Source organism: Elgaria multicarinata, chromosome 2, assembly GCF_023053635.1.
Source record: "Elgaria multicarinata webbii isolate HBS135686 ecotype San Diego chromosome 2, rElgMul1.1.pri, whole genome shotgun sequence".
Taxonomy (NCBI): Eukaryota; Metazoa; Chordata; class Lepidosauria; order Squamata; family Anguidae; genus Elgaria; species Elgaria multicarinata.
Window position 1 is genome coordinate 8300748 of NC_086172.1, and position 24037 is coordinate 8324784.

The 24037-nt window shown below is 41.2% G+C and overlaps 1 protein-coding gene across 1 annotated transcript in view; it reads right to left on the reverse strand.

The window, feature by feature from the left end:
- The window catches only part of WDPCP (WD repeat containing planar cell polarity effector), a 134894-nt gene that overhangs the window by 103012 nt on the left and 7845 nt on the right, over positions 1-24037 (reverse strand). The window contains exons 5-6 of the mRNA XM_063115973.1: positions 11640-11754; positions 8252-8385 (exon numbers count right to left, since the gene is read on the reverse strand). Of these exons, the coding sequence (XP_062972043.1) occupies positions 8252-8385; positions 11640-11754 (249 nt within the window). The remainder of the gene's footprint in view (positions 1-8251; positions 8386-11639; positions 11755-24037) is intronic.

Below are 24037 nucleotides of genomic sequence, written 5' to 3' on the forward strand. Positions count from 1 at the left end.
GCAGTTCTTGTTCAAAAATCAATTGAGAAGACATGCCCTCTGTATCCATTGCCGATGTTGTGCGTTGTGTCGGCAAATCAAGCGTTGTAGTGCCTTACTCTGCAACAAAGCCTTTAATTGGTCAAACCTCTGGCATCGTGTTTGCTTTAAAAATGCCTGGCAAAATTGGCAGGACTCTACAATGTGCCCTTCTCCGAGACACAGGGAGTGCCCGTCTGAGGGAGGGAGTTTACTCCCACATTGAGTACTTTTATGAAATGGCATCCTGAGGGCCATATGCCTTTTCGGGCAATCCTCAGATCACGGAAAATAAAAAATTCAAACTAAAAGGTACAATGATAGAAGGAAGAACAAGGGAATAGTGAAGAAAGAGGGGGGGAACCCCTCAATAATCAGTAATAATCACAGGCTAATGGTATGATTTCCCTGATGAAGCTGCCACAATGGCGGATGAAAGAGAACTTAGCTATTGGGCGGGAACCCTTCAGGCATGTGCACTGCATAGCGGGGGGAGGGGTTCCCGCTCAAAACGCTTCAGCCATAGAATTTTCTTGAAGGAAGCTCTGCGCAGGCACAGAGCCCAAGTGTGTGATGCACAGAGACCACGATGAAGAATGTTACGTTCCTACGGATTTACGAATCCTTCTTTTATTGTCAGACATATAGAACTGCTTGCATTTATATTTGAAAAGAGAGACTGTAATTGCTTCTTTGTCCACACATTCCTTGGTACAACTGTGAATCATTTGCAACTGGCACAATCTAGCCTAGTAAATCTGCAAACAGTCTCCTGAATTACCATTTTATGAGTGTAACTTACTGCAGCCTTCCCCGGGCCTTCTATTAGCAAACTAAATAAATAAATAAATCTGAAAAACTCAGTGAGCTCACTGCACTGTGATTTTAGTTGGTCATAATAAACATTTATTTTTTATAGTTACACATTGCTCTGTAACAAATATGTTCCCCAAGCAAACAGTAAATAAAAAAATTTAATAAAAAAATTCTATCTATATATAGTGACAAGTAAAAAGACAGCACAACTACAGTTGCATCAGTTAAAAACCCCCAACAAACATAAGAGTAACCACATAATAATAATAACAACAACAACAACAACAATAATAATAATAATTCTAACTCGCCTCTCCATCCTCATCGAGGCGGGGATCAACAAGTATAAAATACATAAAAAATTAATCAAAACACAGTATACATTGTTAAAACTTCCTAAAAACATACTAAAAACATACTAACGCATCATAGTAACAAAGGGTTACTAACCACACTGATATAGAATCTACCATTTTTCAATACTTCAGAAATATCAATTGAATTAAAATGTTACAAACATTAGCAGTGTAATCCTATATTAATCTACTCAAAATTAAGTCCCATTGAGTTTAATGGTGATTATTCCCAGGAAAATGGGTATAATATTGCAGCTTAAGACAAAATCTTAAAACTATAAGAATTTTAAAAACCTGTGTTCTCTCTCCCCACCCCTGTCCCCTGCCTTTTCTTAGAAGTTTATTATAACCATTTTCCTTGTCCCTTATGTACTAGGATATACATATGGGTCCAGAAACATGGTTATGAATAAACAGCCATATGAACCACAGACTTTGAAAATAAATGATCACATCCCAATGCAGCTTTAAAGCTTGGCTAGATGTCTATAGATCGTGTTCATGGTTACCAAAAGTCCAAGCTTAACAAATACTCAGCAAGGCACAAGTGTGCATCGTTTTGAAGTAAACAACGTATCAGCTCAGTTCCTCGTGAACAGTGAACTGTCTCAAATCCATGTTACAGAGGTTGGATCAATCTTGCAAACACAAGTCAGCACTGAAAAGAGGCCTTGAGCTGAAACAGCCTGGAAAATGTATTAGATGTCCATCCTAGCAGAGAGTATTCCCAGCAAACAAGTTATAACATAATGCGGCAAAAAGTGCAACACAATTCAAGAAATGCCAGCCTCACAGATAGAAAAGTCATTAAACAAATAAATAAAAAGAACAACTGGTAGATTAAAAAAAAAAAAAGGAAAACATTTCCCCATGCTCTACATTCTAGTACCTCTGGGTGGGCGGGAGCACAAAAAGGATCATAGTTCATCATTCTTGTGATGGACACAAGACCAGCCTCTTCACTAATCTCCCTTTTGTATTTTGAAAAGAAACGGAGTTCAAGATTTGTTTGCAGATGATATTATATGAATACTGATGAGTCCTAAAGTTTCAGTACCAGCCAGATTAAAAAACAACAACACTCAAGAGTATGGAAAGAAACGGAGATATAAAATTAAGCTTCGCAAGACAGATTTTTTGACTCAACTTGCGTGACCAACAACCCATGGTTAACTAACTGTCGGTGGCTGGAAATGCAGCAGGAGCAAGGATGGTTCTTGCGTAGGGATGTACAGATTTTTAAAATCTATTTCGTTTGAGTTTCAGATTGTCTGGTGTCTTTCATTCAGTCATCCTCTCATTGACAGAATTAGATTTATTTTTAGGGATGTATGAGAATTGTGCTGCTGTTTGCTATTGTGCACTTGCGTAAAACTCCCATAAATGTTTTTAAAAAACACTGGTCTACAAGTTCACATGACTCAGAAAAAGCTGATCAGATGCAGAATCTGCAAGTCAGATTCATAGAAATCGAAACTCATTTGAAGCTGCTGTGGACTTCTCCAACATCCGTATTCCTGTGTGTACACCTGCTTCAACTGTGATAAGCATCCCAGGGATACTCTGTCCCCAGGCTGTTTACATAACATACAAACCAGGAACACTGGGTTGTTGTTGGGCGGGTGCAAACAACCCAGAGTTTTAAACCATGGAAGCAGCATGCATACTCACACCCATTGCATTTCCAATAAGCCATGGTTTATTAACCATAGTTTGTTGCCAATGTGCTAACTGGCCTTCTGAAAGAAGAGTGTGGAACTGAAATGTGGTATCAATCAGCAAAATATTTAGAAACCTACTTATCAGCCAATATAAGTGATCTGTATAAATTAAATTAGAAACCATCTGTCAGGTATGCTTTAGGGTGGATTCCTGCATTAAGCAGGGGGTTGGACTCGATGGCCTTATAGCCCCTTCCAACTCTACTATTCTATGATTCTAATAGATAATGTAAGTAAAAAAAAAATTAGAATGATGGGATAAATGTGGCATTTCATTGTCAGATAGGATTGAATCAGTTAAGATGAAGATGACTTAGTGCATAAAGTGGCGGTTACAGGAACTTTATGGGAAAGCAACCATGTCATACTTCAGTTCTTGATTTTAAAGGAAGCAAAAGCTAAGTGTAGCAAGACGCGAATTCTGGATTTTAGGAAAACCAATTTTAATAAACTCAGGACAATGATATGTATGGTTCCATGGCAAGTGGCCCTAATGAGAAAAGGAGTCCAAGATGGGTGGGAGTTTCTAAAAAAGGAAATTTTAAAGGCACAATTACAAACAATACCAACAAGGAAAAAAGATAGAAGACAACAGTGGCTCCACAAAAACAAAAGGAAGGACACCTATAGGAAGCGGAAGGAAGGCCAGGCTACAAAAGAAGAGACAGGCAGGTAGCACAGAAGTGCAGAAATAGCATCAGGAAGGCTCTCAAATTGCAGGGAGGTAATGAGCGGGATACCGCAAGGCTCAGTCCTGGGTGGGTCTAGTGCTTTTCAACATTTTTATTAATAACTTGGATGTGGAGGTGCAGGGAAGGCTTATCAAATTTGCAGATGACACAAAATTGGGTGGGATAGCTAATAACCTGAAGTTAGAAACAAACTTCTAAGTTTTCTTGATAGGCTGGCGCACTGGGCTGAAAACAACAGAATGAAATTTAATATGGATAAATGCCAAGTTCTACAACTAGGAAAAAGAAACCAAATGCACAGTTACATGATGGGGGACACTTGGTTCAGCAATACTACAAGCGAGAAGGATCTTGGAATTGTTGTAGATCACAAGCTGAATATGAGCCAACAGTGTGATTTGACTGTAAAAAAAGCAAATGCTTTTTTGGGCTACATTAATAGAAGTAAACTCCTAAATCGCACGAAGTATTGGTTAGGCCTTCTCTTTAGTACTGCATCCAGTTCTGGGCACCACACTTCAAGAAGGATGCAGAAAAGCTGTAGGGAGTACAGAGGAGGGCAACGAGGATTATCAGGGTCTGGAAACAAACCCCTGTGAGGAGAGACTGAAAGAACTGGGCATGAGGAGAAGAGAGGAGAGACATGATAGCATTCTTCAAGTTCTTGAAAGGTTGTCACACAGAGGAGGGCCAGGATCTCATCTTGATCATCCCAGAGCTCAGGACACGGAATAATGGGCTCAAGTTACAAGAAGCCAGATTCCGGCTGGACATCAGGAAAAGCTTCCTGACTGATAGAGCAATACAATAACGTAACCAATTACCTAGGGAGGTAGTGGGCTCTCCCACACTAGAGGCATTCAAGATGCAGTTGGAGAGCCATCTGTCAAGTATAATTTAAGTGGATTCTTGCATGGAACAGAAGGTTGGACTCAATAGCCTTATAGGCCCTTTCCAACTCTAATATTTAATGATTCTATGAATATCCTACCTAAATTTCTTTTCATTTTCAGAATATCTCAGTGAAAATTTCAGAAAGAACACTCAAGAAGAAATAGTTTCCAGAAGTTTATCTGGAAAAAAAGGGGGCAGAATCCAATGGTGACCTTGGTGGCCCGATCAGCCCATCCTGGTGGCTGCAATGTAGCGCTTCCAGAACCAAGCCCCAAAATGATCAGAAATGCTCATTTCTGGAATGGACAAGTTGCACCCCTTGCAAAAAAAAGAGTGTTTCCCATCATTTGGGGGTTTGATCCTGGAAGTCCTAGTTCGTGGCCACAAGTGGAAGAGGCCGCACACACACCAGGATAGGTAGATCAGGCTACCCATGCAAGGGCACCATTGGATCCTGCCTCAAGAATGGAAATAAGTACTCTAGAAAAATTTAGGAGTAAAAGCTGACTGCGTGTTCCAAATCTTGTATATAATTATTATGCTACTATATTAAAACCAATTGCTTACTGGATGAACAAAAAGAAAAGTACTCCATGGTTGATGTTAGAACAAGAATGCATTAGAATTCCTATAAAAACCCTGGGTTTTTTTATAATAAAACAAAAAAGATAAATGGAACTGTGTTCACTGAAAGATTAAATTTATGTATGGAAGCAGTGATAAAATTTTGGAATATATGGGCGGGGGAAATACTCAGTCCAGGTATATCATTGTTCTCCTTTAGTTACAGTGAATCCTTTAGGCTAGGAAGCAGATTTTAGAAATTGATTGATAATAAGGTAATTAGCTTTATAATGGCCCATAAACTGGAAACGTTCAATATACATCCCAATTCTAAAGAAAGGGGATTCTAGGGAGTGTAGTAACTACAGAACCATAGCACTAATTTCCCGTGCCAGTAAAATAATACTGAAGATTTTACAACAAAGGCTTTTACCAAATATGGAGCAAGAAATGCCAAAAGTCCAAGCTGGATTCAGGACAGGCAGAGGCATGAGCAATCATATTGCGAATATACGTTGGATAATGGAACGGATTAAAGAATTCCAGAAGAAAGTCAACGCTGTTCTTCATAGACTACAGCAAAGAATTTAATTGTGTAGATCATGAAAAACTATGGAATGTTTTAAAAGAAATGGGAGTGCCACAACATCTGATTGTGCTGATGCGTAATTTATACTCTGCGCAAGAGGCCGTGGTAAGGACAGAATATGGAGAAACTGAATGGCTTCACGTTGGAAAGGGCGTGAGTCAGGAATGTATATTATCACCCTTTTTGTTTAATCTATATGGAGAACATATACGGAAAGCGGGTTTAATTCAAGATGAAGGAGGGGTTAATATCAGAGGGAGGAACATTAACAACTTAAGATATGCTGACAACACTATATTATTAGCAGAAACTAGCAACAATTTGAAACGTATGCTGAGGAAGTTCAAGGAAGAAAGCACAAAAGCAGGACTACAGTTGAACGTTAAGAAGTCTAAAGTGATGACAACAAAGGACTTATGGAATTTTAAAGTTGAAAACAAGGAAATCAAACTAGTCAAGGATTATCAATACCTTGGCACAGTTATTCAGACCATGGTATTTTCGAACTCCATGTATGGATGCAAAAGGTGGACAATGAATAAAGTGAATAGGAGGAAGTTCAACTCGTTTGAAATATGGTGTTGGAGGAGAGTTTTGCCCTGCAGATACCATGGACCGCGAAAAAGGCAAATAAATGAGTTCTAGAACAAATTAAGTCAGAACTTGCACTAGAAGTGAAAATGCTGAAACTAAGATTATCCTACTTTGGACATATAATGACAAGATATGACTCACTAGAAAAAACAATAATGCTAAGGAAAGTAGAAGGAAAAGAGGAAGACCAAACAAGAGATGGATTGACTCCATAAAGGAAGATATGGACATGAAGTTACAACATCTGGTTTACAACAGATGCAACTGGAGGTCATTGATTCATAGGGTCACCATAAGTCAAAGCCGACTTGAGGGCACATAACTAACTTACTACCTTTATAAAAGTAATAAGAGAAGGTCGGTGTTTGTCATTACTGGAAATCACACAATTATTAGAGAGGCAACCTTCTTGGTTTCAGTTCTTTCAATTAAGGGGTTTTATTAATCAGAAGCTGGGAGAATTAGCCTCAGAATAATTTCAATGTGAAAGATTAGTATATAATAAGCAAATAAAAATATCACTGTCACAAATTGATTTAATTTTAGTACCATATAATGATTCAAAAGGTAAGTATTTCAAAAAGACTGGAAAGGTGTTTGAGTATCTCAATTTCAATAGAAATGTAATTAACTCTCACCACTCAAGGTCCTGCATAGTCACCATGTGTTAATAAAGATAAAACTTCTATAAAATATTATATCAATGGTATTTGACACCTTTTTGATTAAGTAAGTTCTATAGCAACATGCAGGATAGATGTTGGAGGTGTAACCAATCAAGCACAGACTTTATGCATGTATGGTGGACTTGTCCAGAGATAGAGAAATTCTGGAGGAAGATTAAATACTGTATTAGTCGCATGATTAAATATACCATTCCTCTTGATCCATCAGTTGCTCTATTGGGTTATATGAATCAAAAAGTTAATTCATTGTACAAGGATGTAGTACAAGGAGCAAAGAAGGTGATAGCAAGGAGATGGAGAGTATCTAGACCATGTTCATTATTGGAGTGGTTGGTGAATATATGGAAAGTGGCAAAAATGTCCAAGTTAATGGAATTCATGTGATTGAGAGGGAACAAACAAAAAGCCGTGCTCTTTAAATCACAATGGGAGCAAAAGCAAAAGTGACATAAAATTTGAGATGGCCAGGTACAGAATATTTCAAAGGAACCAAGTATGTTTAAAGATTATGAATATTAGTTATAGAATGCTTACAAGTGTTGGGCCTTGCCCCAGAGCCACTAGCCCCAATGCTATCCGTGGGGCCTATGGGTTCAGAACTATTTATTTTATTTATTTATTTAGAACATTTGTATCCCGCCCTATATCATTAAGATCTCATGGTGTACAGATAAAAGCATACAGTATAAAACAATAAATATGCATAGTTAAAAACAAATTAAACCATGAACCAAGTTAAAACAATATATAATTTAAAAGCAGTAAACTCTGATTCAGGCTTCGAACAGGATAATTGGGGACTCAGTCCAATCGTGGGAAACTCAAGGCCCAGTTGCTTGGCTCTGCTTGGTCTCCCATCCTATTACAGGCTGAAAGAGAGCAAGACTCCCTTTCAGCCACAGCTGCAAGATAAGGGCTGTGAGTCACATGGTAATTAATCCAGCCCAAGTCTGCTTAAATTTATATTTGGTAACCATTAAAAAGCTTCTCTATAATACTACTGTATTGCAATAGTTTTAACAGTTCATCTAAAATACATTTTCAAAACAGTTTTTACTAGTTAGTAGGCAAACTACACTAAGTGTATGTCAACCCTCAATATACATTTGCCTTTAATTACTGTATTTCTTCGATTGTAAGACGCCATCGATTGTGAGACGCACACTAATTTCAGTACCACCAACAGAAAAAAAAAACACCTAAGACACACCCGCAATTCTAAGACGCACCCCATTTTTAGAGATGTTTATATGGGGGAAAAATGCGTCTTAGAATCGAAGAAATAGGGTATGGTACTTGCAAACATCACTGATAGCCATACCTTAAAGTCCAAGGATGAGAGTTTTTCAAGCTTTTTGTTTACATCAGTAGAATTTGCCTTCTTTGTGAACTGAATGAAACAGAGTTTGCTTTGCTCCCAAAATGACAAGATCATGAAACTGTCTGTGAGAACAGCTGAAAAACAAAGAAAAATTGTCAACATTGTAATACCTGTCACCACCAACAAAACAAATTACCAAACCTCCACTGAGACACTGGGTGGGAAAACAAATTTTGAAGGTTACAATTCAGCTTCTCTGATCTCCTAAAGGACATCTGTTTCCATCTTGTCAGGGTCTTGTTGGAAATTGGAATTAAAGCTTGGGGAGTATTCAGACTAAGTAAAGCTGAATAAATTATCATATATCAAATTACTGTTGTAATCTGATACTGGTTACTCTTACTATATGCATTCCCCTTTCAGTTCTTTTAGATTTAGGATTGACACCCACTTCTATGATTGTTTTCATTGGTTGAGTGAAAATGCTGTTTTCAGCTGCAGTCAAGCATAAATGTAAAAAATAAAAACAAAAACCACCCAGTGCCAATGAGATAGCAGATGTTAGTAAATCAGTCAAGTTTCTTGAAGCTGTGAACCATAGGGGAGACAAAACTGGAGATTTTTTGCATATGGCATTTCTTCCTTTATTCTTGAATAAAGTGAATTATACCAATCAACAGTGGACAGACAGTCTAAAAAACTATATCAATATTTAGAGAGCACTGCCACAGTACTTTCATGAGTAAACATAAACGCTTTAAAAATATTTATAAAGTTGGAATTGCTAAGAAATGGAGTCCTTATAGACCACAGGTTCATCGGGGCAACTCAATTCATTTTAGCTTCTCTACAAATATTATACTGAACTTCCTCCAATAATAATTAGAATTATCCAATTAAACATATACCTTTAGTGAAAAAAACATGTGAGGGGGCCTACATTTAAGAACTATATGCAAAAGTGCACATTGTAGAGGAAACTAATAACCCATTAAGAGCTGCTCCTTTAGACGTGCTTTACCTCTGTGAATCCCATTCGAAGATATTAAAAACGGCTATATTAGCTATTAAAAACTACTACTTTACATCTGTGAATCCCACTCAACGCTTTTAAATTACTATGTATTATCTTCAACTTCTTGTTCTTTTCCATTTCAGTTCTGAATAAAAACTCTACGATGGCATTCTGATCCAACTTTGTTTACACAACTACTGGGCCTCCCTTCCTGTGTGGGGAACGCAGCTATTTATCTGGAAGTGGGTATTAGATCAGTTGAATGCAAGGCATGGATCAAGGCCTTTAAATAGGCTCCCCTTCCTTGCAGCTCCTCTTTTTACTGCTCTCAGATTCCTATTTCACTCGTTGGATGAGAGAGATGGAGAAGAAGCTACTTAGGCTGGGCTTCTTTGTGGAAGCGGTAGGCAACTATGGGCTCCAGAAGGCCCAATCTCTTGTTGTTCAAAGACTAATAGATCTAGATCTACAGCATTTAAGAACTGCTGCTAACAAATCTTGCTCTTCACTGCTCTACAATAATTGTATAGCCCCACAACGTTGGTATTAATCTGTTTAAGGGATTTGTCCTCCCATATTACTGAAAGTGTCTCTAAGTTTCTCATGACCTCAATGCAAATTAGAAAAATAACATTGCAATCCTTCTGAGAGAAGCAACTCACCAAGCTGTATTTTGTTTTTATGTCACTTTTTATCTATCCTTTGTATGTTTTGGTGTTGATTTTGCTGGTCTGTGACCGTAATAAATAACAATGAATGAACTTTGTTTACAGTCTGCATTATTTATACCGTTTGAGATGTCTTCATTTCAACATTAATTATTTATAAATATGTTGGATCCATTTAACTTACTTACATGAAACTAATAACTTTTTCTAACTGAGCTATCTATAATGTTGTCCTTCAAAAGACTAAGAACAGAATACAATGTACTTCTGTGATCCTTCTCCCTCCCTCTCTTTCTGTGATCATGTAAAGTCGCCACAGGTGGCTTAAGGTTGAACAGAAGACAGAGGTAGGAATTTTCATGTGAACGAAGAATCTCTGCGACTGGGAGTTAATGGCATTTTTAAGGCTAATTTACAATACTGGACTCTTCCCTTCCTCGCTTATCAAAGCCAACACAGAAGGACTAGCTGAGTGGGTAAGGTTAATGGTGAAAGCATCTTTATGGCAAGATGTGATTCCATCTTGCCTAAAAGATGGTGGTAAACCTGTTTTTAAACCCCCACCCCCACCCGAACCCCACTGTATTGGAAAAAATTCTGGCCAGTCTCCAATACTCAATTCCTGGGCAAGTTGCTGGTGGGTGTTGTGGCTTCTCAGTTCCAGGGGTTCCTGGTTGAGGCACATTATCTATATTCATTTCAATCTGACTTCTGAGATGGTTATGATTGTTTTAGTCACCTTGATAGTGATCTACACAGGGAACTGGACAGAGGGAATGTGTCCCCATTAGTTGGACCTTTTTGCAGCTTTTGATACCATCAACTATTATATCCATCTAAGATAGGACTACGAAGCACTGTCTTATGGAGGCTCCAGTCCAGAGGGGAAGGGGCAATTTCAGAAGTTGGTGCTAGGGGATTCCTGTGCCTTTGTGTCCAGTTACTGTTTTTTTATTTTCTAGCAACTGCTATTCAGAGGTGCACTTCCTTTTAACAAGAAGGCTCTAATAGCTCTGCTTTGATAAACACCCTCCAGGAATTTGTGTAAACCCCTGTTAAAAACCCATATACTTCGGGAATCATCCTCTCATTTGGTGGAAAAATAGAAAAAGGCTGTTGTTCTTTACTAGAGCACATGATTTGCAAGTAGAAAGTCTTAAACTCAATCCTGACATCTTTGTTTAAAGATCTCAGGTAGTAGGGCTGGAGAAAGACTTCCCCCTCAGATCTTGGAGTGCTGCTTCTGGTTACAGCTGACAGTACTGGACGGAACATATATTAAATGATCAAACCTGACTGTACTGTAATCAAAGATACTAGCATTACATGTGTGAGTGCTTGGAAACAAGCAGGACAAAGATCTTTGGTTCTTTATTGCTTATTTCTAGCAAGTTATTAGTACGGGATAAAGCACTCAAATGGTGGTGGGGGGAATTACATGTGCTGAACTTTAATACCTTTGGGGGAAATTACACAAGGAACTAAGATTTAGAAAATAAATGTAACGGTCGATAACAGAAATGTTGATGTTAAATATTTTTTTCTAAAGTGGTTTTGGTCCTGAGGGTAGTAACTGTGGCATTACATGCAATTACTTGTTGTGTTTTCAAGTCCCCAGTGGTCATAATTGGTCTACCTGTTGACATACTATTCTTCCTGTTCCACTGTAAATGTAGGCAACTGAATTGCACATGGGCATAATTACCATCGCTGATAGTGTCGGAGATGAGCTTCCCCATCAGGGTTCTGTCAATCACCACTCGCTCCAGCTGTGGCCCAGAAAGGCTTAGGGATACCAGTACACCTGAATGGAAGAGAAGCTGAATCCAAATAGCCAAGAAGAAAAAGAAGATAATCAATAGCAAATGGTGTGTTCTATTTTACATTTATCACCTGGTATTTCCACAGATTTCATATACTAAAGCTCAGCTGACAAAATATATTAAATTCACCATGAGATTTTCCTTACTATAAAAGGAAAACTGGAGAGAAGTGGGAGAAAGCAAAATCATACTGAGAGTTTTGAATACATCTGCTATAACTATGTATAAAATGCTTGACTATTGGATATAATTCCCCAGGATTTGCTTGGAATATAGTTACTTCAGATGTTGCCATTCATGGCCAAATTTCTTCCCAATGCAGTTATCCTGTGAAAATGTAGATAAGCTAAAAATACACCATAGACTCAAGTATGCATGGTGGAGCTACTCAATAACAAATGTTTATGTGCCCTACAACATTGGTTAAAATACTCAATTGCTCATAGGGCTGACCATGATGCTAACCATAGGTAAAGATAGATAATTTTTTTAAAAAGCTCAAATTTACATCTTCCTGGACACAACTGGATATCCCCTCGTTAGGTCAATTACAGGTGGCTGACTGGATTTTACCAAGCACCTTGTCTGCATCCTCAGGACTCAAGAACTGAAACTCATCCAATATAACTGAAGGAGACACCTCTGCTAATGGAACTGCATTAACTGTAATACCCAATTCATGACAGATTCGAGCAACTTTATCTTTAAAATGTTGTGGAAACTTGTCAAGGTGTGCTACCAAGGATTGCACCATTTCTTTCCTTGGCCCAGATTGTAGCAGCCCTGCTGGATGACACTGAGAAGATGCAATGGCAGTGGAAAAGAATTCCCTTTTGCTACCATCACTGCCACAGAGTAGGTTCAATACTGAGCTCTAACTTGTGTTCGGTTGGATGTGGCATGGGTTTTCCTCCACCTGTATTTTAGCCATTTGTCCCCTTACTTCACTGCCATCAGCTCAGGTGTATACTAAGGAACTGGCCAGGTTCTGCTCCCCCACCCTTGCAGAGGTGAAAGGCCACTGAGAATCTAAACCTCAATAGGAAGTGATTCAACTATGACTGTAGGATAGATGTGAATTCTTCCACTTTCAGATCACCATCCTCCTACCCAGTTGAGAAAACCAAACCATGCTCAATGTAGGAATCCACCTTAAAGCATCCCTGACAATTGTCCAGCTGCCTCTTGAATGCCTCTAGTGTGGGATAGCCCACAACCTCCCTAGGTAATTGGTTCCATTGTCGTACTGCTCTAACATTTAGGACGTTTTTCCTGACATCCAGCTGGAATCTGGCTTCCTGTAACTTGAGCCTATTATTCTGTGTCCTACACTCTGAGATGATTGAGAAGAGATCCAGTGTGGTGTAGTTGCTAAAGTGTTGGACTTGGAGGCAGGAGATCCAGGTTCTAGTCCCCACTCAACCATGGAAACCCACTGGGTGACTTTGGGCCAGTCACACACTTTCAGCCCAACCCACCTCACAAGTTGTTGTGAGGATAAAATGGAGAGGAGGAGGATTATGTACGCCACCTTGGGTTCTGTGCAGGAAAAAAGGTGGGATATAAATGCAATAATAAATAAAATAAATAAGAGATCCTGGCCCTCCTTTGTGTGACAACCTCTCAAGTATTTGAAGAGTGCTATCATGTCTCCCTTCAATCTTCTCTTTTGCAGGCTGAACATGCTCAGTTCTTTCAGGGCTTCATCACATTTTTTTTATCCAGTTTTCACCCGTGGTTTCCCCCTTCATTTCCTTAGCGAGTCAAACGCTGGGGCACTTCCACATCTGTGTCTTGTTGCGCTCTTTCAGCTCATGTATCTTTTCACGTGGAGCGCTACTGTGCTGGTGAAATCTCAAGCCCTGCCCATTGGGAAAGGTTTACAGGGGAGGAGGAGCAAAGGTTTGTTTTGCTCGTTTCAAAGGGTGGACAGATGAACAATCATTTTAATTTATTTTGTAAGGGTGGTCAGGTCCCCTAGTTTGCTCCAAGGTAACCAAAATGCATACATCTGGGTAAGTTTTAAAGATAACGAGATCAAACTTTGCATGGTGATAGCTCTTAAGGAGGGCTTTAGCCACCCCAAGTTTGAATCAGATTGGGTCATTCCTTGATTTTGGAGAATTTTTTTAATGGAAATTAAAAACATGCTTACATCTGCCTATGTTTTAAAGATAAAGAGATCAAACTTGGCACAGTGATAGCTCTTAAGAAGGGCTTTCAGCATGCCAAGTTTGAATCAGATTGGTTCATCCCTTGACTTTTTAGGAATTTTTTAAATTTCCCCCTCTTAAACTCATTTTCCTGGTAGTCCACAAGTGCAAAGGATTGATCTTCCATTCCTTTGATCATGCGAAGCTGTGTATCTCCAGGTTCATGTAATAGAGATCTGCTGGTTCCCTTACCCAAGAGTAAATCCCATTGATTTCAACTGCATTTACATCCAATTCATAATAAAATCAGATGCATGCTTACCTTTCAGTAAACCCCATTGAACAGAGAGACTTACTTCTGAGTAAACACGTATAGAACTGACTTTTAATAGTGTGGTCACTCAGAAGTTTTTTTAAAAAATTCTAAAACAGCAAACTGGAAAGAAGTGCTCTGCAACCCTATGCTTACTTCTGAGGTCTTACTTCTGTTTACTCAGAAGTCTCTCTAACCCTAAAACTTATGCAGATGTAAGCATTTTTTAATTTTAATTTTAAAAATTCCTTAAAATCAAGGGATGAACCAATCTGATTCAAACTTGGGGTGGCTAAAGCCCTCCTTAAGAGCTATCACTATGCCAATTTAGATCTCTTTATCTTTAAAAATAAGGGAGCTGCAGGCAAGGAGGGTGCATTTTCCGCATTTCTTTTAAGGTGATTGCTGTTTTTAGATCTCCTGGATAGTTTCAATGTCGCCATTCATTGCTTTATAGCTTATGATTGTTTATTGTTTATTGTATATTTGGGCTGTACATTCCCATGGGTATTTTTTAAAAATTGAGGTCAAGCTACCAATGAATTCTCCAATATTTCAAGGTACTTTTTCAATATGGGAACTATTATTTTCCTCCCACTGCAAATAGCAAGCATAATGGGGTCTGATTCCAATCAGGACCATGACCGGGGGGGGGGGGGGCAAAGGGTTAAAAAAAATCCCCACTCATCATATCACAGTCCAGGCTAAACCCCTGCCCCCCATACTAATTATTTTCTTTATTTTTTTAACCATTTGCTAGGATTAAAGATATGAATAGTCTTATCTAATTTAGTCCCAAGAATAATCTACTTAAATGTAATAGCAATGCTGTCTTCACTAACATTAATGCGTTTTCACATATTCAATTAATGCATATTGAGTAAAGAAGTGGCATTGCATCCCTAGCCTACATGTATTCCTTTTGAAATTAGAGAGCCCACACATATACAGCTTTATGCATGTACAGCTTTCTCTACATGATTGGGAACCCTGAAAAAGAAGGATACGCCTTCCCAGTCTTAACATCTCTTCAAATAAAGCACAGTATGCTAGAGGCCCAGGTTGGGATATCATATTATAATGTATTTGCTCCACCCTCCCCATACCCAGGAATGCGTGTGGGATTTGAGCTGGTATTTGAAGATGCGAGGGAGACTGGAGCAGGCAGGGACCATCAGAGCCTGCTTCAGTTGGAAACCCCCACCCACCCCGGCAGGGCTAATTGCCATCTTCACCCAGTGGGGCAGAAGATGCGAGGGAGACTGGAGCAGGCAGGGACAATCAGAGCTATTAGTGGTATTGGGGGAAATGCGTAAAAGGGTAGGTGTCCCCAATTGATCTGGAACGCATCTCCCTTGGAGTTTTGTCCCACACCTCCTCTGGAGCAGTACTGGTGGAGGACTGCATTGTGAGGGGTGGCAAACAAGTCTATGGATGGTTGACCCCATTGTTGGAAGAGTTGTGAGAGGGTGGTTAAGTCCATTTCCCACTCGTGTGAGGTGGTTATTTTCCGGCTGAGTGCATCGGCCAGAATGTTGTCTTGTCCTGGGATGTGGATCGCCGTTATGTGTATTGTGAACCGCCCAGAGAGCTTCGGCTATTGGGCGGTATAAAAATGTAATAAATAAATAAATAAATATTCCTCGTGGAATGCACCAGTTGAGGATTTCGACTGTTTTCCGGACTAGAGTTGAGGAGCGAGTTCCCCCTTCTTTGTTCAGGTGCCATAGTACTGCGGTATTGTCGGTAAGCAGTTGAATGTGGTTATTTCTCAATATATCCTTGAAGGCGAAGAGGGCTTTTTCAACGGCGAGCATTTCTAGGAAATTGATGTGTTTCCTGTGCTCTATGTTGTTCCATTTTCCCTGAGTTTGGAGGTGTGCGCAGTGGGCACCCCAACCCAGGGTCGAAGCGTCGGTAGTGAGGGTGTGGGTCGGTGGTGTCTGTGTAAATAGCATTCCTATGATGAGATTGCTTTTGTCTTGCCATCAAGAGAGGGACATCCGTATTATTGATGGGATGTTTAGATAGAGTCTCTTGGCGTTCATTATATTTGGGAAAGACCTGATGAACCAGTTTTGTAGAGGTCTCATACGGAGTCTTGCCCATCGAACTACCGAGATGGTTGCTGCCATGTGGCCGAGGAGGCGTTGTACTTGGAAGGCTGTTGTTGGTTTGTTCTTGGCTAGTCGGCGTGCCAAGGTGACTAGTGTGTCTACTCTCTTGGGGGGGAGGTAGGCTCTGGCAGTCGTGGAATCGAGGATTGCTCCGATAAACTGTATTCTCTGGGTTGGAGAAAGTTGGGACTTTTCTAGGTTTATGTAGAGGCCCAGAGCTGTCACAGTTTTTGTGACTTCGTTCAGTGCTTTTATCAGGGATAGGCGGGTGGGGGCTGATATTAACCAATCATCTAGATAGGGATATATCTCTATACCCTTTTTTCTTAAATAGGCACAAACGACAGCGACACACTTGGTGAAGACTCTTGGTGCCGTCGATAAGCCGAATGGGAGGACCTGGAATTGGAACATTTGTGTTCCCACTAGGAACCGAAGAAAGTGACGATGTGCAGGATGGATTGTTATGTGAAAGTAGACGTCCTTCAAGTCTATGGACGCGAACCACATGTGTTGTTGTAGAAGAGGGAGGATCGCAGGAAGGGTAATCATGCGAAATTTCCTGACTTTTATGAAGCGATTGAGATTTCTGAGGTCTAGTATGGGACGAAGACCTCCATCTGCCTTCGGTACCGTAAAATATCTTGAGAGGAAGCTGTTCTCTATATCGAGTTGTACTCTTGTGATTGCTCCTTTCTTTAGGAGGGTAGATATTTCCTTTGAGAGGGTTAGAGAAGGTGATGTTCTTCTTACGGTACCGACGGGAGGGAGTGCTTCGAGTTCTATTTTGTATCCATCCCGAATGATGTTGAGGACCCAGGTGTCTGATGTGATATGTTCCCAGTTGGTGATGAAAGGTCGAAGTCGGTGGTTGAAGTCGTATGATAAATCTGTTTGAACGATGAGAAAATCGGAGTCAAAGTCTCCGTTTGGAGGCGATATCCGGTTTGCTGCGGGATTGTCTGTATCGCGGGTATGGTGTTTGTTTCTTTTGGCGTTGCTGTGGTAGTGCGTGTTGGAACCTGTCTGAATATTGCTTATTTTGAGGAAAGGATCTATTCCAATTTCTTGTTTTGAAAGATGAAGGCTGGTATTGAGTTATGCCCATCTTTTTAGCTGTTGCCCTTGCCTTTTGTATCGAATCCATTGTTTCGTCTGTGGTGGCATTGAATAATCCTTCGCCATCGAAGGGGAGATCTTCGATACGGGATCTGGCTTCAGGTGTTATCGATGCCGAGCGGAGCCAGGCGTGGCGTCGAAGGGCTACTGCTGCTACCATGGCCTTGGCATCGCAGTCGACCTGGTGTCTGGTGGTGCTAATTTGTAGTTTGGAGTGGCGTGTAGCCTCGTCTTGAAAAACATGAGTGAGCTCTCTCTTCTCTTCGGGGAGATAGTCGCAAAGGGAGCCTATTTTCACCCAAAGAAAAAGTTGGTAGCGAGCCATTGTTGCTTGGTAGTTGGCTACCTTAAAACCTAGCGCTGCGGAGGAATAAATTCTGCGGCCCATAAGGTCAAGGCGTCTCCCCTCCTTATCTGATGGAGAGGCATGAGCTCTCTGAGATTTTCCCTGAGATGATTCCACTATAATGGAATTCGGCTTGGGGTGAGTGAAAAGGAATCCCACATCCTTGTCCTGTATACGATAAAGGGATTCTAATTTCTTTGATGTGGGAGCCATAGTGGCTGGGGTCTTCCAAGATAATTTTGCTGTTTGTAGCAAAGTTGGAAGGAAGGGGATGGATACCGGTGCTGTGGCTTCGGTATAAATCGCATCGAACACAGGGTCCTCAATCCTTTCGATAGGTTGGTGAGTTTGGATCCCTAGCGATTGCGCCATCCTCAGGATTTGATCAGTGAAGTGGAAAGTGTCTTGTGAAGGCGACGAGCTTTCCGGTGTTTCGACAGCCTCGGTAGGCGATGGGATAGATGGCTGTAAGGACGATATCGATGTTTCGCCAGAAATATAGTCATCGTCGGATCTCGAGGACAGAGAAATACGGTCGTCATTTTTTCTGGCATGGGGGGATGGCGGAGGTGGAAGCGGACGGTCTTTGAACGATGGTGCTATGGATGCTATGGCCGTAGGTTTGCTCTGTGTTAGGGAGATTCCCCGGCGCGGAACAGGTGGTGGTTGCTCAGCTGGTCTGGAAATGGTAGCAGAGGGGCGGCGACACGGTGTTGACGAACGAGAGCGGTGTTCGATGTCAAGGTAAGTATCTTGGAGTCCCTGTTGATTGGACGGTAACGACCATGCTGAGGACCGATTCCAGCTTCTGTCTCTTGTGGGAGACCTCGATCTAGAATTGTAGGAGTCGTGTCTGGACCTGTTCGATATTGTCGACGGGTTTGGACTGTAGGCGAAACGTGTAGGAGATGCCTGTTGTGGGAGGTCTATGACAATGATCGGCCATGGGGAAGAAGAATCTTGGATCTCGCCTTCAGAAAGAGACGCGTTGTTAGGTCGGTTGTTTCTCAGCGGTCTGGGGTCGGAGCAGCGGCTATTAGCCGGAGTGGTCTCCCTTCAATGTCGAGAGGCACTTCCGTGTCGAGAGCCTTGTGTGCTGCCCTGATCAAACCTCGACATCGACGGCGTCGGTGTCGGTGGGTTGTTTGTTTGTGGAGGCAGAAGGCTTGGTGTCGACGGTCCCGGTGGGGAAGCATTAGGCATTGGGGATGTATGAGTGACCCCCGATCTTTTCGCCTTTTTCGCCCCGTGTTTAGCCAAATCAGGCTTTCTCTTCTTTGCTCGTGTTCTTTCGAGCGAAGAATGTTTGTTGCTTGACTTCTTTGGCAGTCTCTCCTGTCTTGTAGAGTCCGACCCAGTAGGTCCCTCTTGGTTTGTGGGTGGAGTAGTAGGCTTTGCGGTGGACATTGTTTTAGGTTTGTCGACTGCGAGCAAGGCGTTTTTCCACAGAATTGCCTTAAGGCGGTCAGAGCGATTTCTTCGTGTTTGCTTTGAAAAGCTCATGCAGTGGGAACAAGACTCGGTTATGTGAGACTCGCCCAAGCATAAAAAGCAAAGAGAATGGCCGTCTGCTGGGGGAAGTTTGCTGCGGCACTTCACGCACTTCCTGAATGGGGCTTTTAGTGCCATGCGTTGTAATTATAGGAAGAAAGGGAGAGATTTTAACAACAAATTTTTTATTTATTTTTTAGAAAAAGAAGAAGAAAAAGATGGAAAGAACTATAAGAACTACAAGGAATAAACTACGAACATTCTCAAACAATTACTGGTAAGTAAAAACTGGAGCGAAGTCCCGAGCGTGTTACCAGCAAGGCGGTTGAAGAGAAACTGAGGAGATGGGCGGGAACCACGGTGCATGCGCACTTGGCGGTGGGGGAGGGGTTCCTGCCCAAATAAAAGTTCTCAGCTTTAGAAGTTCCGATTGTTAGCTCAGCGCAGGCGCAGAGCCCATATGTGTGATGCACAGAGACCACGAAGGAGAATACAAAGTTTCACTGTGATTGTGCTTAAGGGATATCTTTTAATACAGTATAATTTTCATTGTTCCTTACCTTCTGAAAATGGAAATTGGGCCAAGCTCACATTTGAATACAGAATATTTATTTTATTTTTATTTATTAAAACATTTATAACCTGCCCTATATCACAAGGATCTCAGGGTGGCGTACAGATAAATAATAATGTACACACCCATGTTCATTCTACTATCTTGATTGCCAAGACATATATTATAAAACAATATATCTTGCATTTTCCCCTTTGAAAAAGGGTGTCAAAACTTCAAACATAGAACGTAGACCTAAATATGCACCTAAACATGCACATCAGCTTTTATGCCGATCTCCATCTTCAAGGGACATACCTTGTTGTAGTATGTTTTACATCTACGCGGTCTTGTTGAAAATAGGTGTGGAAAGACAAGCTAGGATTTGAATTTACATACTTAGCACAGGGACTGAATGTGCGTACCAAATTTCATTCTGGTATCACATTACAAACTTACAAAAAACCCCACAGATTGCCATTCAGACAAGTTGAAGCAAAGGTCTCACTTAACCAAATGAAAGACAGGTTAATAAGAAGCTTCTTGTGGAACACAACAGCTGTTTTTTAAAAAATAAAATTAAAAAAAAGTGGGGAAGATCCCAGCGCACAATTAAAGATTCCCATGCACTTCTTTGGTTCAGGGTAAACCATATTAGATAGTCAAATAAAAACAAAACAGAATGAACTGTATCAGAAAAACAACAGCCAGTACTAGAACTCGAGAGAAAAGTGCAAAGGCCTTCTCAGCCGTGCGCATAAAGTCTTTTCATCCTAAGTTTTCAATATGTAAATCTAACACTCGTCTAGTAGTATGCACACGAATAAGGTAAGAATTATAAGGCTACCGCTATATAACTAAGCATACCAAATATATACTTCTACTACTGGGATTTATTTAGTGCCATCAGTGTAGATGCACTTTAAAAAGCATAAAAAGTTTTTATAAAGTACAAAGGATTGCTTTTGAACTGGTTAATCAGTTCAAATAAAACCTAATCTGCTGTTTAGATCTTTGTAAACGCAGATCAAGCATTATTTATAAAACTTAAACTAAATCAGAGCAACTCCCTTTTTTGTTAATCTAGTAAATATATCTTTGGATAATCATCTGGAAGGTTACTAAAGCTCCACCGGTTATAGCAGATGTCCTTTAAGGTTTTGTCCTAGTAAAAACATTAGACACAGTCACACTCTTCCAGCTTTTTTGCAACCTTTTAAAACTTCAATTTATCCTTGTGTTGCAGTTGGATTAGATAAAATCACAATTTATTCCCAAGTTGATAATGTGATCTTATAGCTCAGCAATGTTTGACTAGTGCTTATAATTGTCCCAAAAATATAAATGAAAAAGTTTTTGAATCACAAAAGTTGAAGAGGCTAGTTTGCAGGACATGTGAAAAAATAAAATACATTAAAAAATGACTGTCCTCAATATTCTAGTTAGTGAATTGCTCAAGAAAGCCAAGCATCATACATTCATCCCCCAACAAGTGATTCTGCCTTGTCAAAGTACCACACAGCACTTTCTAATAGAAGAATAACTAGATAATTTCCTTGCAACCACATCTGGTACCACAAGAATTTCTTGAGGCACTGGATGTGGTTGCAAGGAAATTATTTAGTTATTCTTCTATTAGATGGCGCTATGTGGTACTTTGCCAGGCAGAATAACTTTTGGGGGGATGAATGTATAAAATCTATAATTTCTTGAGGAAATAAGGAAAGGAAAAGAAACAGAAGCATTTGTAAAAATCAGCAACAACATCCCAAGACTTTAGAAGTGTTCCAAAGCAAGTATTTTGAACTCAGCAATAGAATATTTTTCCAATGTGACTTTAAATACTGCGAGGGCTGATCCTCTGGTCCTCCAAGGTCAGTAACACTATACCATAGCAATGACAGGGCCAGGTCTGCATAGTGTAGTTGCAATACTATGCATCCTCAGAAGCAAAATTGAAAGCAAAACATACTAGTAGAAACATGAGATACTGTAAAGCTAGTATTCGCCTACTAATAGCTTGCTATCATAATATGCTAGTGCAGTGGTTCCCAAAGTGGGTGGTACCACCCCCTTGGGGGCAGTGGGATTGCACAGGGGGGGGGGGGGCGTTAAGAGGCAGGGATGCTCGAAGTAGTCTTTTCCAAGAAGCACCTCTCCAGAAGGTCTTAAAACCCAGGGACATTTTTATGGGAGAAGGTAGTTTGGTCCCAAGACATATAAGCAAAGAATCCACACATGTATTAATACCATTTAAGAAAAGTACTTTTAACGGTGAATTGAAATGTTTCAAAAGCACCAAAACGCTAATGAAGAGACATACTCTGCTTGGTGTGCCCCGTCACGCCGGCTGCAAACAGAAGCATTTGCTCTCTTTTACCTCCCTCCCTCGGCAAGCCTGCAGCGGGTGCTTCCCATTTAAAGGGGCCATGCGCAGTACAGCCCATTTTTCATTCTCAGCTCCTCCGCTCAGCCGCCACCGCTGCTCAGCTTGGGCTTCCAGACCAGCAGGATACAGAGGAGCGCAGCCCCTTTAAATGGGAAGCACCCACCCCAGGCTTGCCGAGGGAGGGAGGGAAAAGAGAGCGAATGCCTCTGTTTGCAGCTGGCATGGCGGGGCACACCAAGCAGGATATGTCTCTTTATTAGCATTTTGGTTCTTTTGAAACATTTCAATTCACCGTTAAAAAGACTCTTCTTAAGCGGTATTAATACATGTGTGGATTGAGGAGGGTCTTGTTGGCAGCATGGCTCCGGACAATTCGGGCTGATGGAGCACCTCTCCCGGCATGACCCTACCCAAATATACTACACTTATCATCTAAGGCCCTCCTCAGAGTGCCTCCTCCTAGCAGAGGTTTGCAAAAAATGGAGATTTTTTTTAAAAAAAATTAAGTTAGGATACTGCTGTGATTGACCTGCTTTTTAAGCACGTGCATTCTCTTGCAGCAGCATTTTGGCCCTGCTGGGCGCTCCTTGGCGTGGGGCTTGTGGTTGCTGTTAACCCCTCCCTCCCCGACCCCATTGGACTCCGTGAGACTTACTTCTGAGTAGGCATGCACAAGATCGGGGAGGGAACCTGTTGATTATAAATTTGTTACTGTTTTGAATTTTATTGTTATTATCTTCCTTAGTGGGTTGTTGAAAACCGCTATTCTGAATAATGATTTTTATAGTGTAGGGTAGGGGGCACTGGGCATGAGTTTGTGGAACCAAGGGGGCAGTTACCTGAAAAAGTTTGGGAACCACTGTGCTAGTGTATGATGGCTGATTGCCAATACATTACTTTTCTTATCTGTAAAGCAGGTAATGTGCTCAATGGGAAAGAGCAATGTATGCAATGGGAACCAGGCGATTCCTCCTCCATGAAGATGTTAAGTCAACCTAGTCCAGGTTGTAGCACGCTAACCACACAGCCACGGAAGAAAGGTTCATGATATTGGTACGAGGGGCAAAGACTCTGTCCTGCAGCTGTCACGAACAGGACAGATTCCCCTTTTCGTCTGGTGAATGGGGACGAGACGCACAAGGAACTGTCCTGCTCATGACAGCTGCAGGACAGAGCCTTGCGCTGGTGCAGTGCCCCTTCTTTCCTGTCGGGGCCATGGCATCAGGGAAGAGGGCAGCATTGCTATAGCTGCCCACTTCCCTGTTGCAATGGCCCCAATGGGGAAGGACGCATCAACGCTGAGTCATGTGATTCCCTGACAGGGATGACGTTGCTCGGTGCTGACGTGTCCTTTGCCAGCGGATCAATCTTGTGCCAAGACGCGTGGAAACCATTTCACAGCTTCTGCGATGGCTGCAGCACATGTTTTTCCACACGCAACCACTGCAGAAACAAGAGGCTGCGGAACAGTCTCCTCGTGTGTCAGGGCATGAGATTGATCTGCCAACGAAGGATACATCAGCGCTGAGCAACGTTCTTGTCACTTGTTCCTATGCGACTGCTGCGAGAACTGGTGGATGTATCGCCTCCAATAAGAGGGGAGGCGATGCACAGACCGGAACAAGAGTACACTGATTGCACCTCCTGTTAGGAGGAGGGATTCCTCTGCCACCGCTCCTTTCTCTGACAACGGCCAGGGTGCCATGGCCGGAGAAAGATGTGGCGGCAGAAGAATCCCACCTCCTGATAGGAGGAGCGACCCATGCTCCACCTCCACCATTGCTCTGGCAACAGCCATG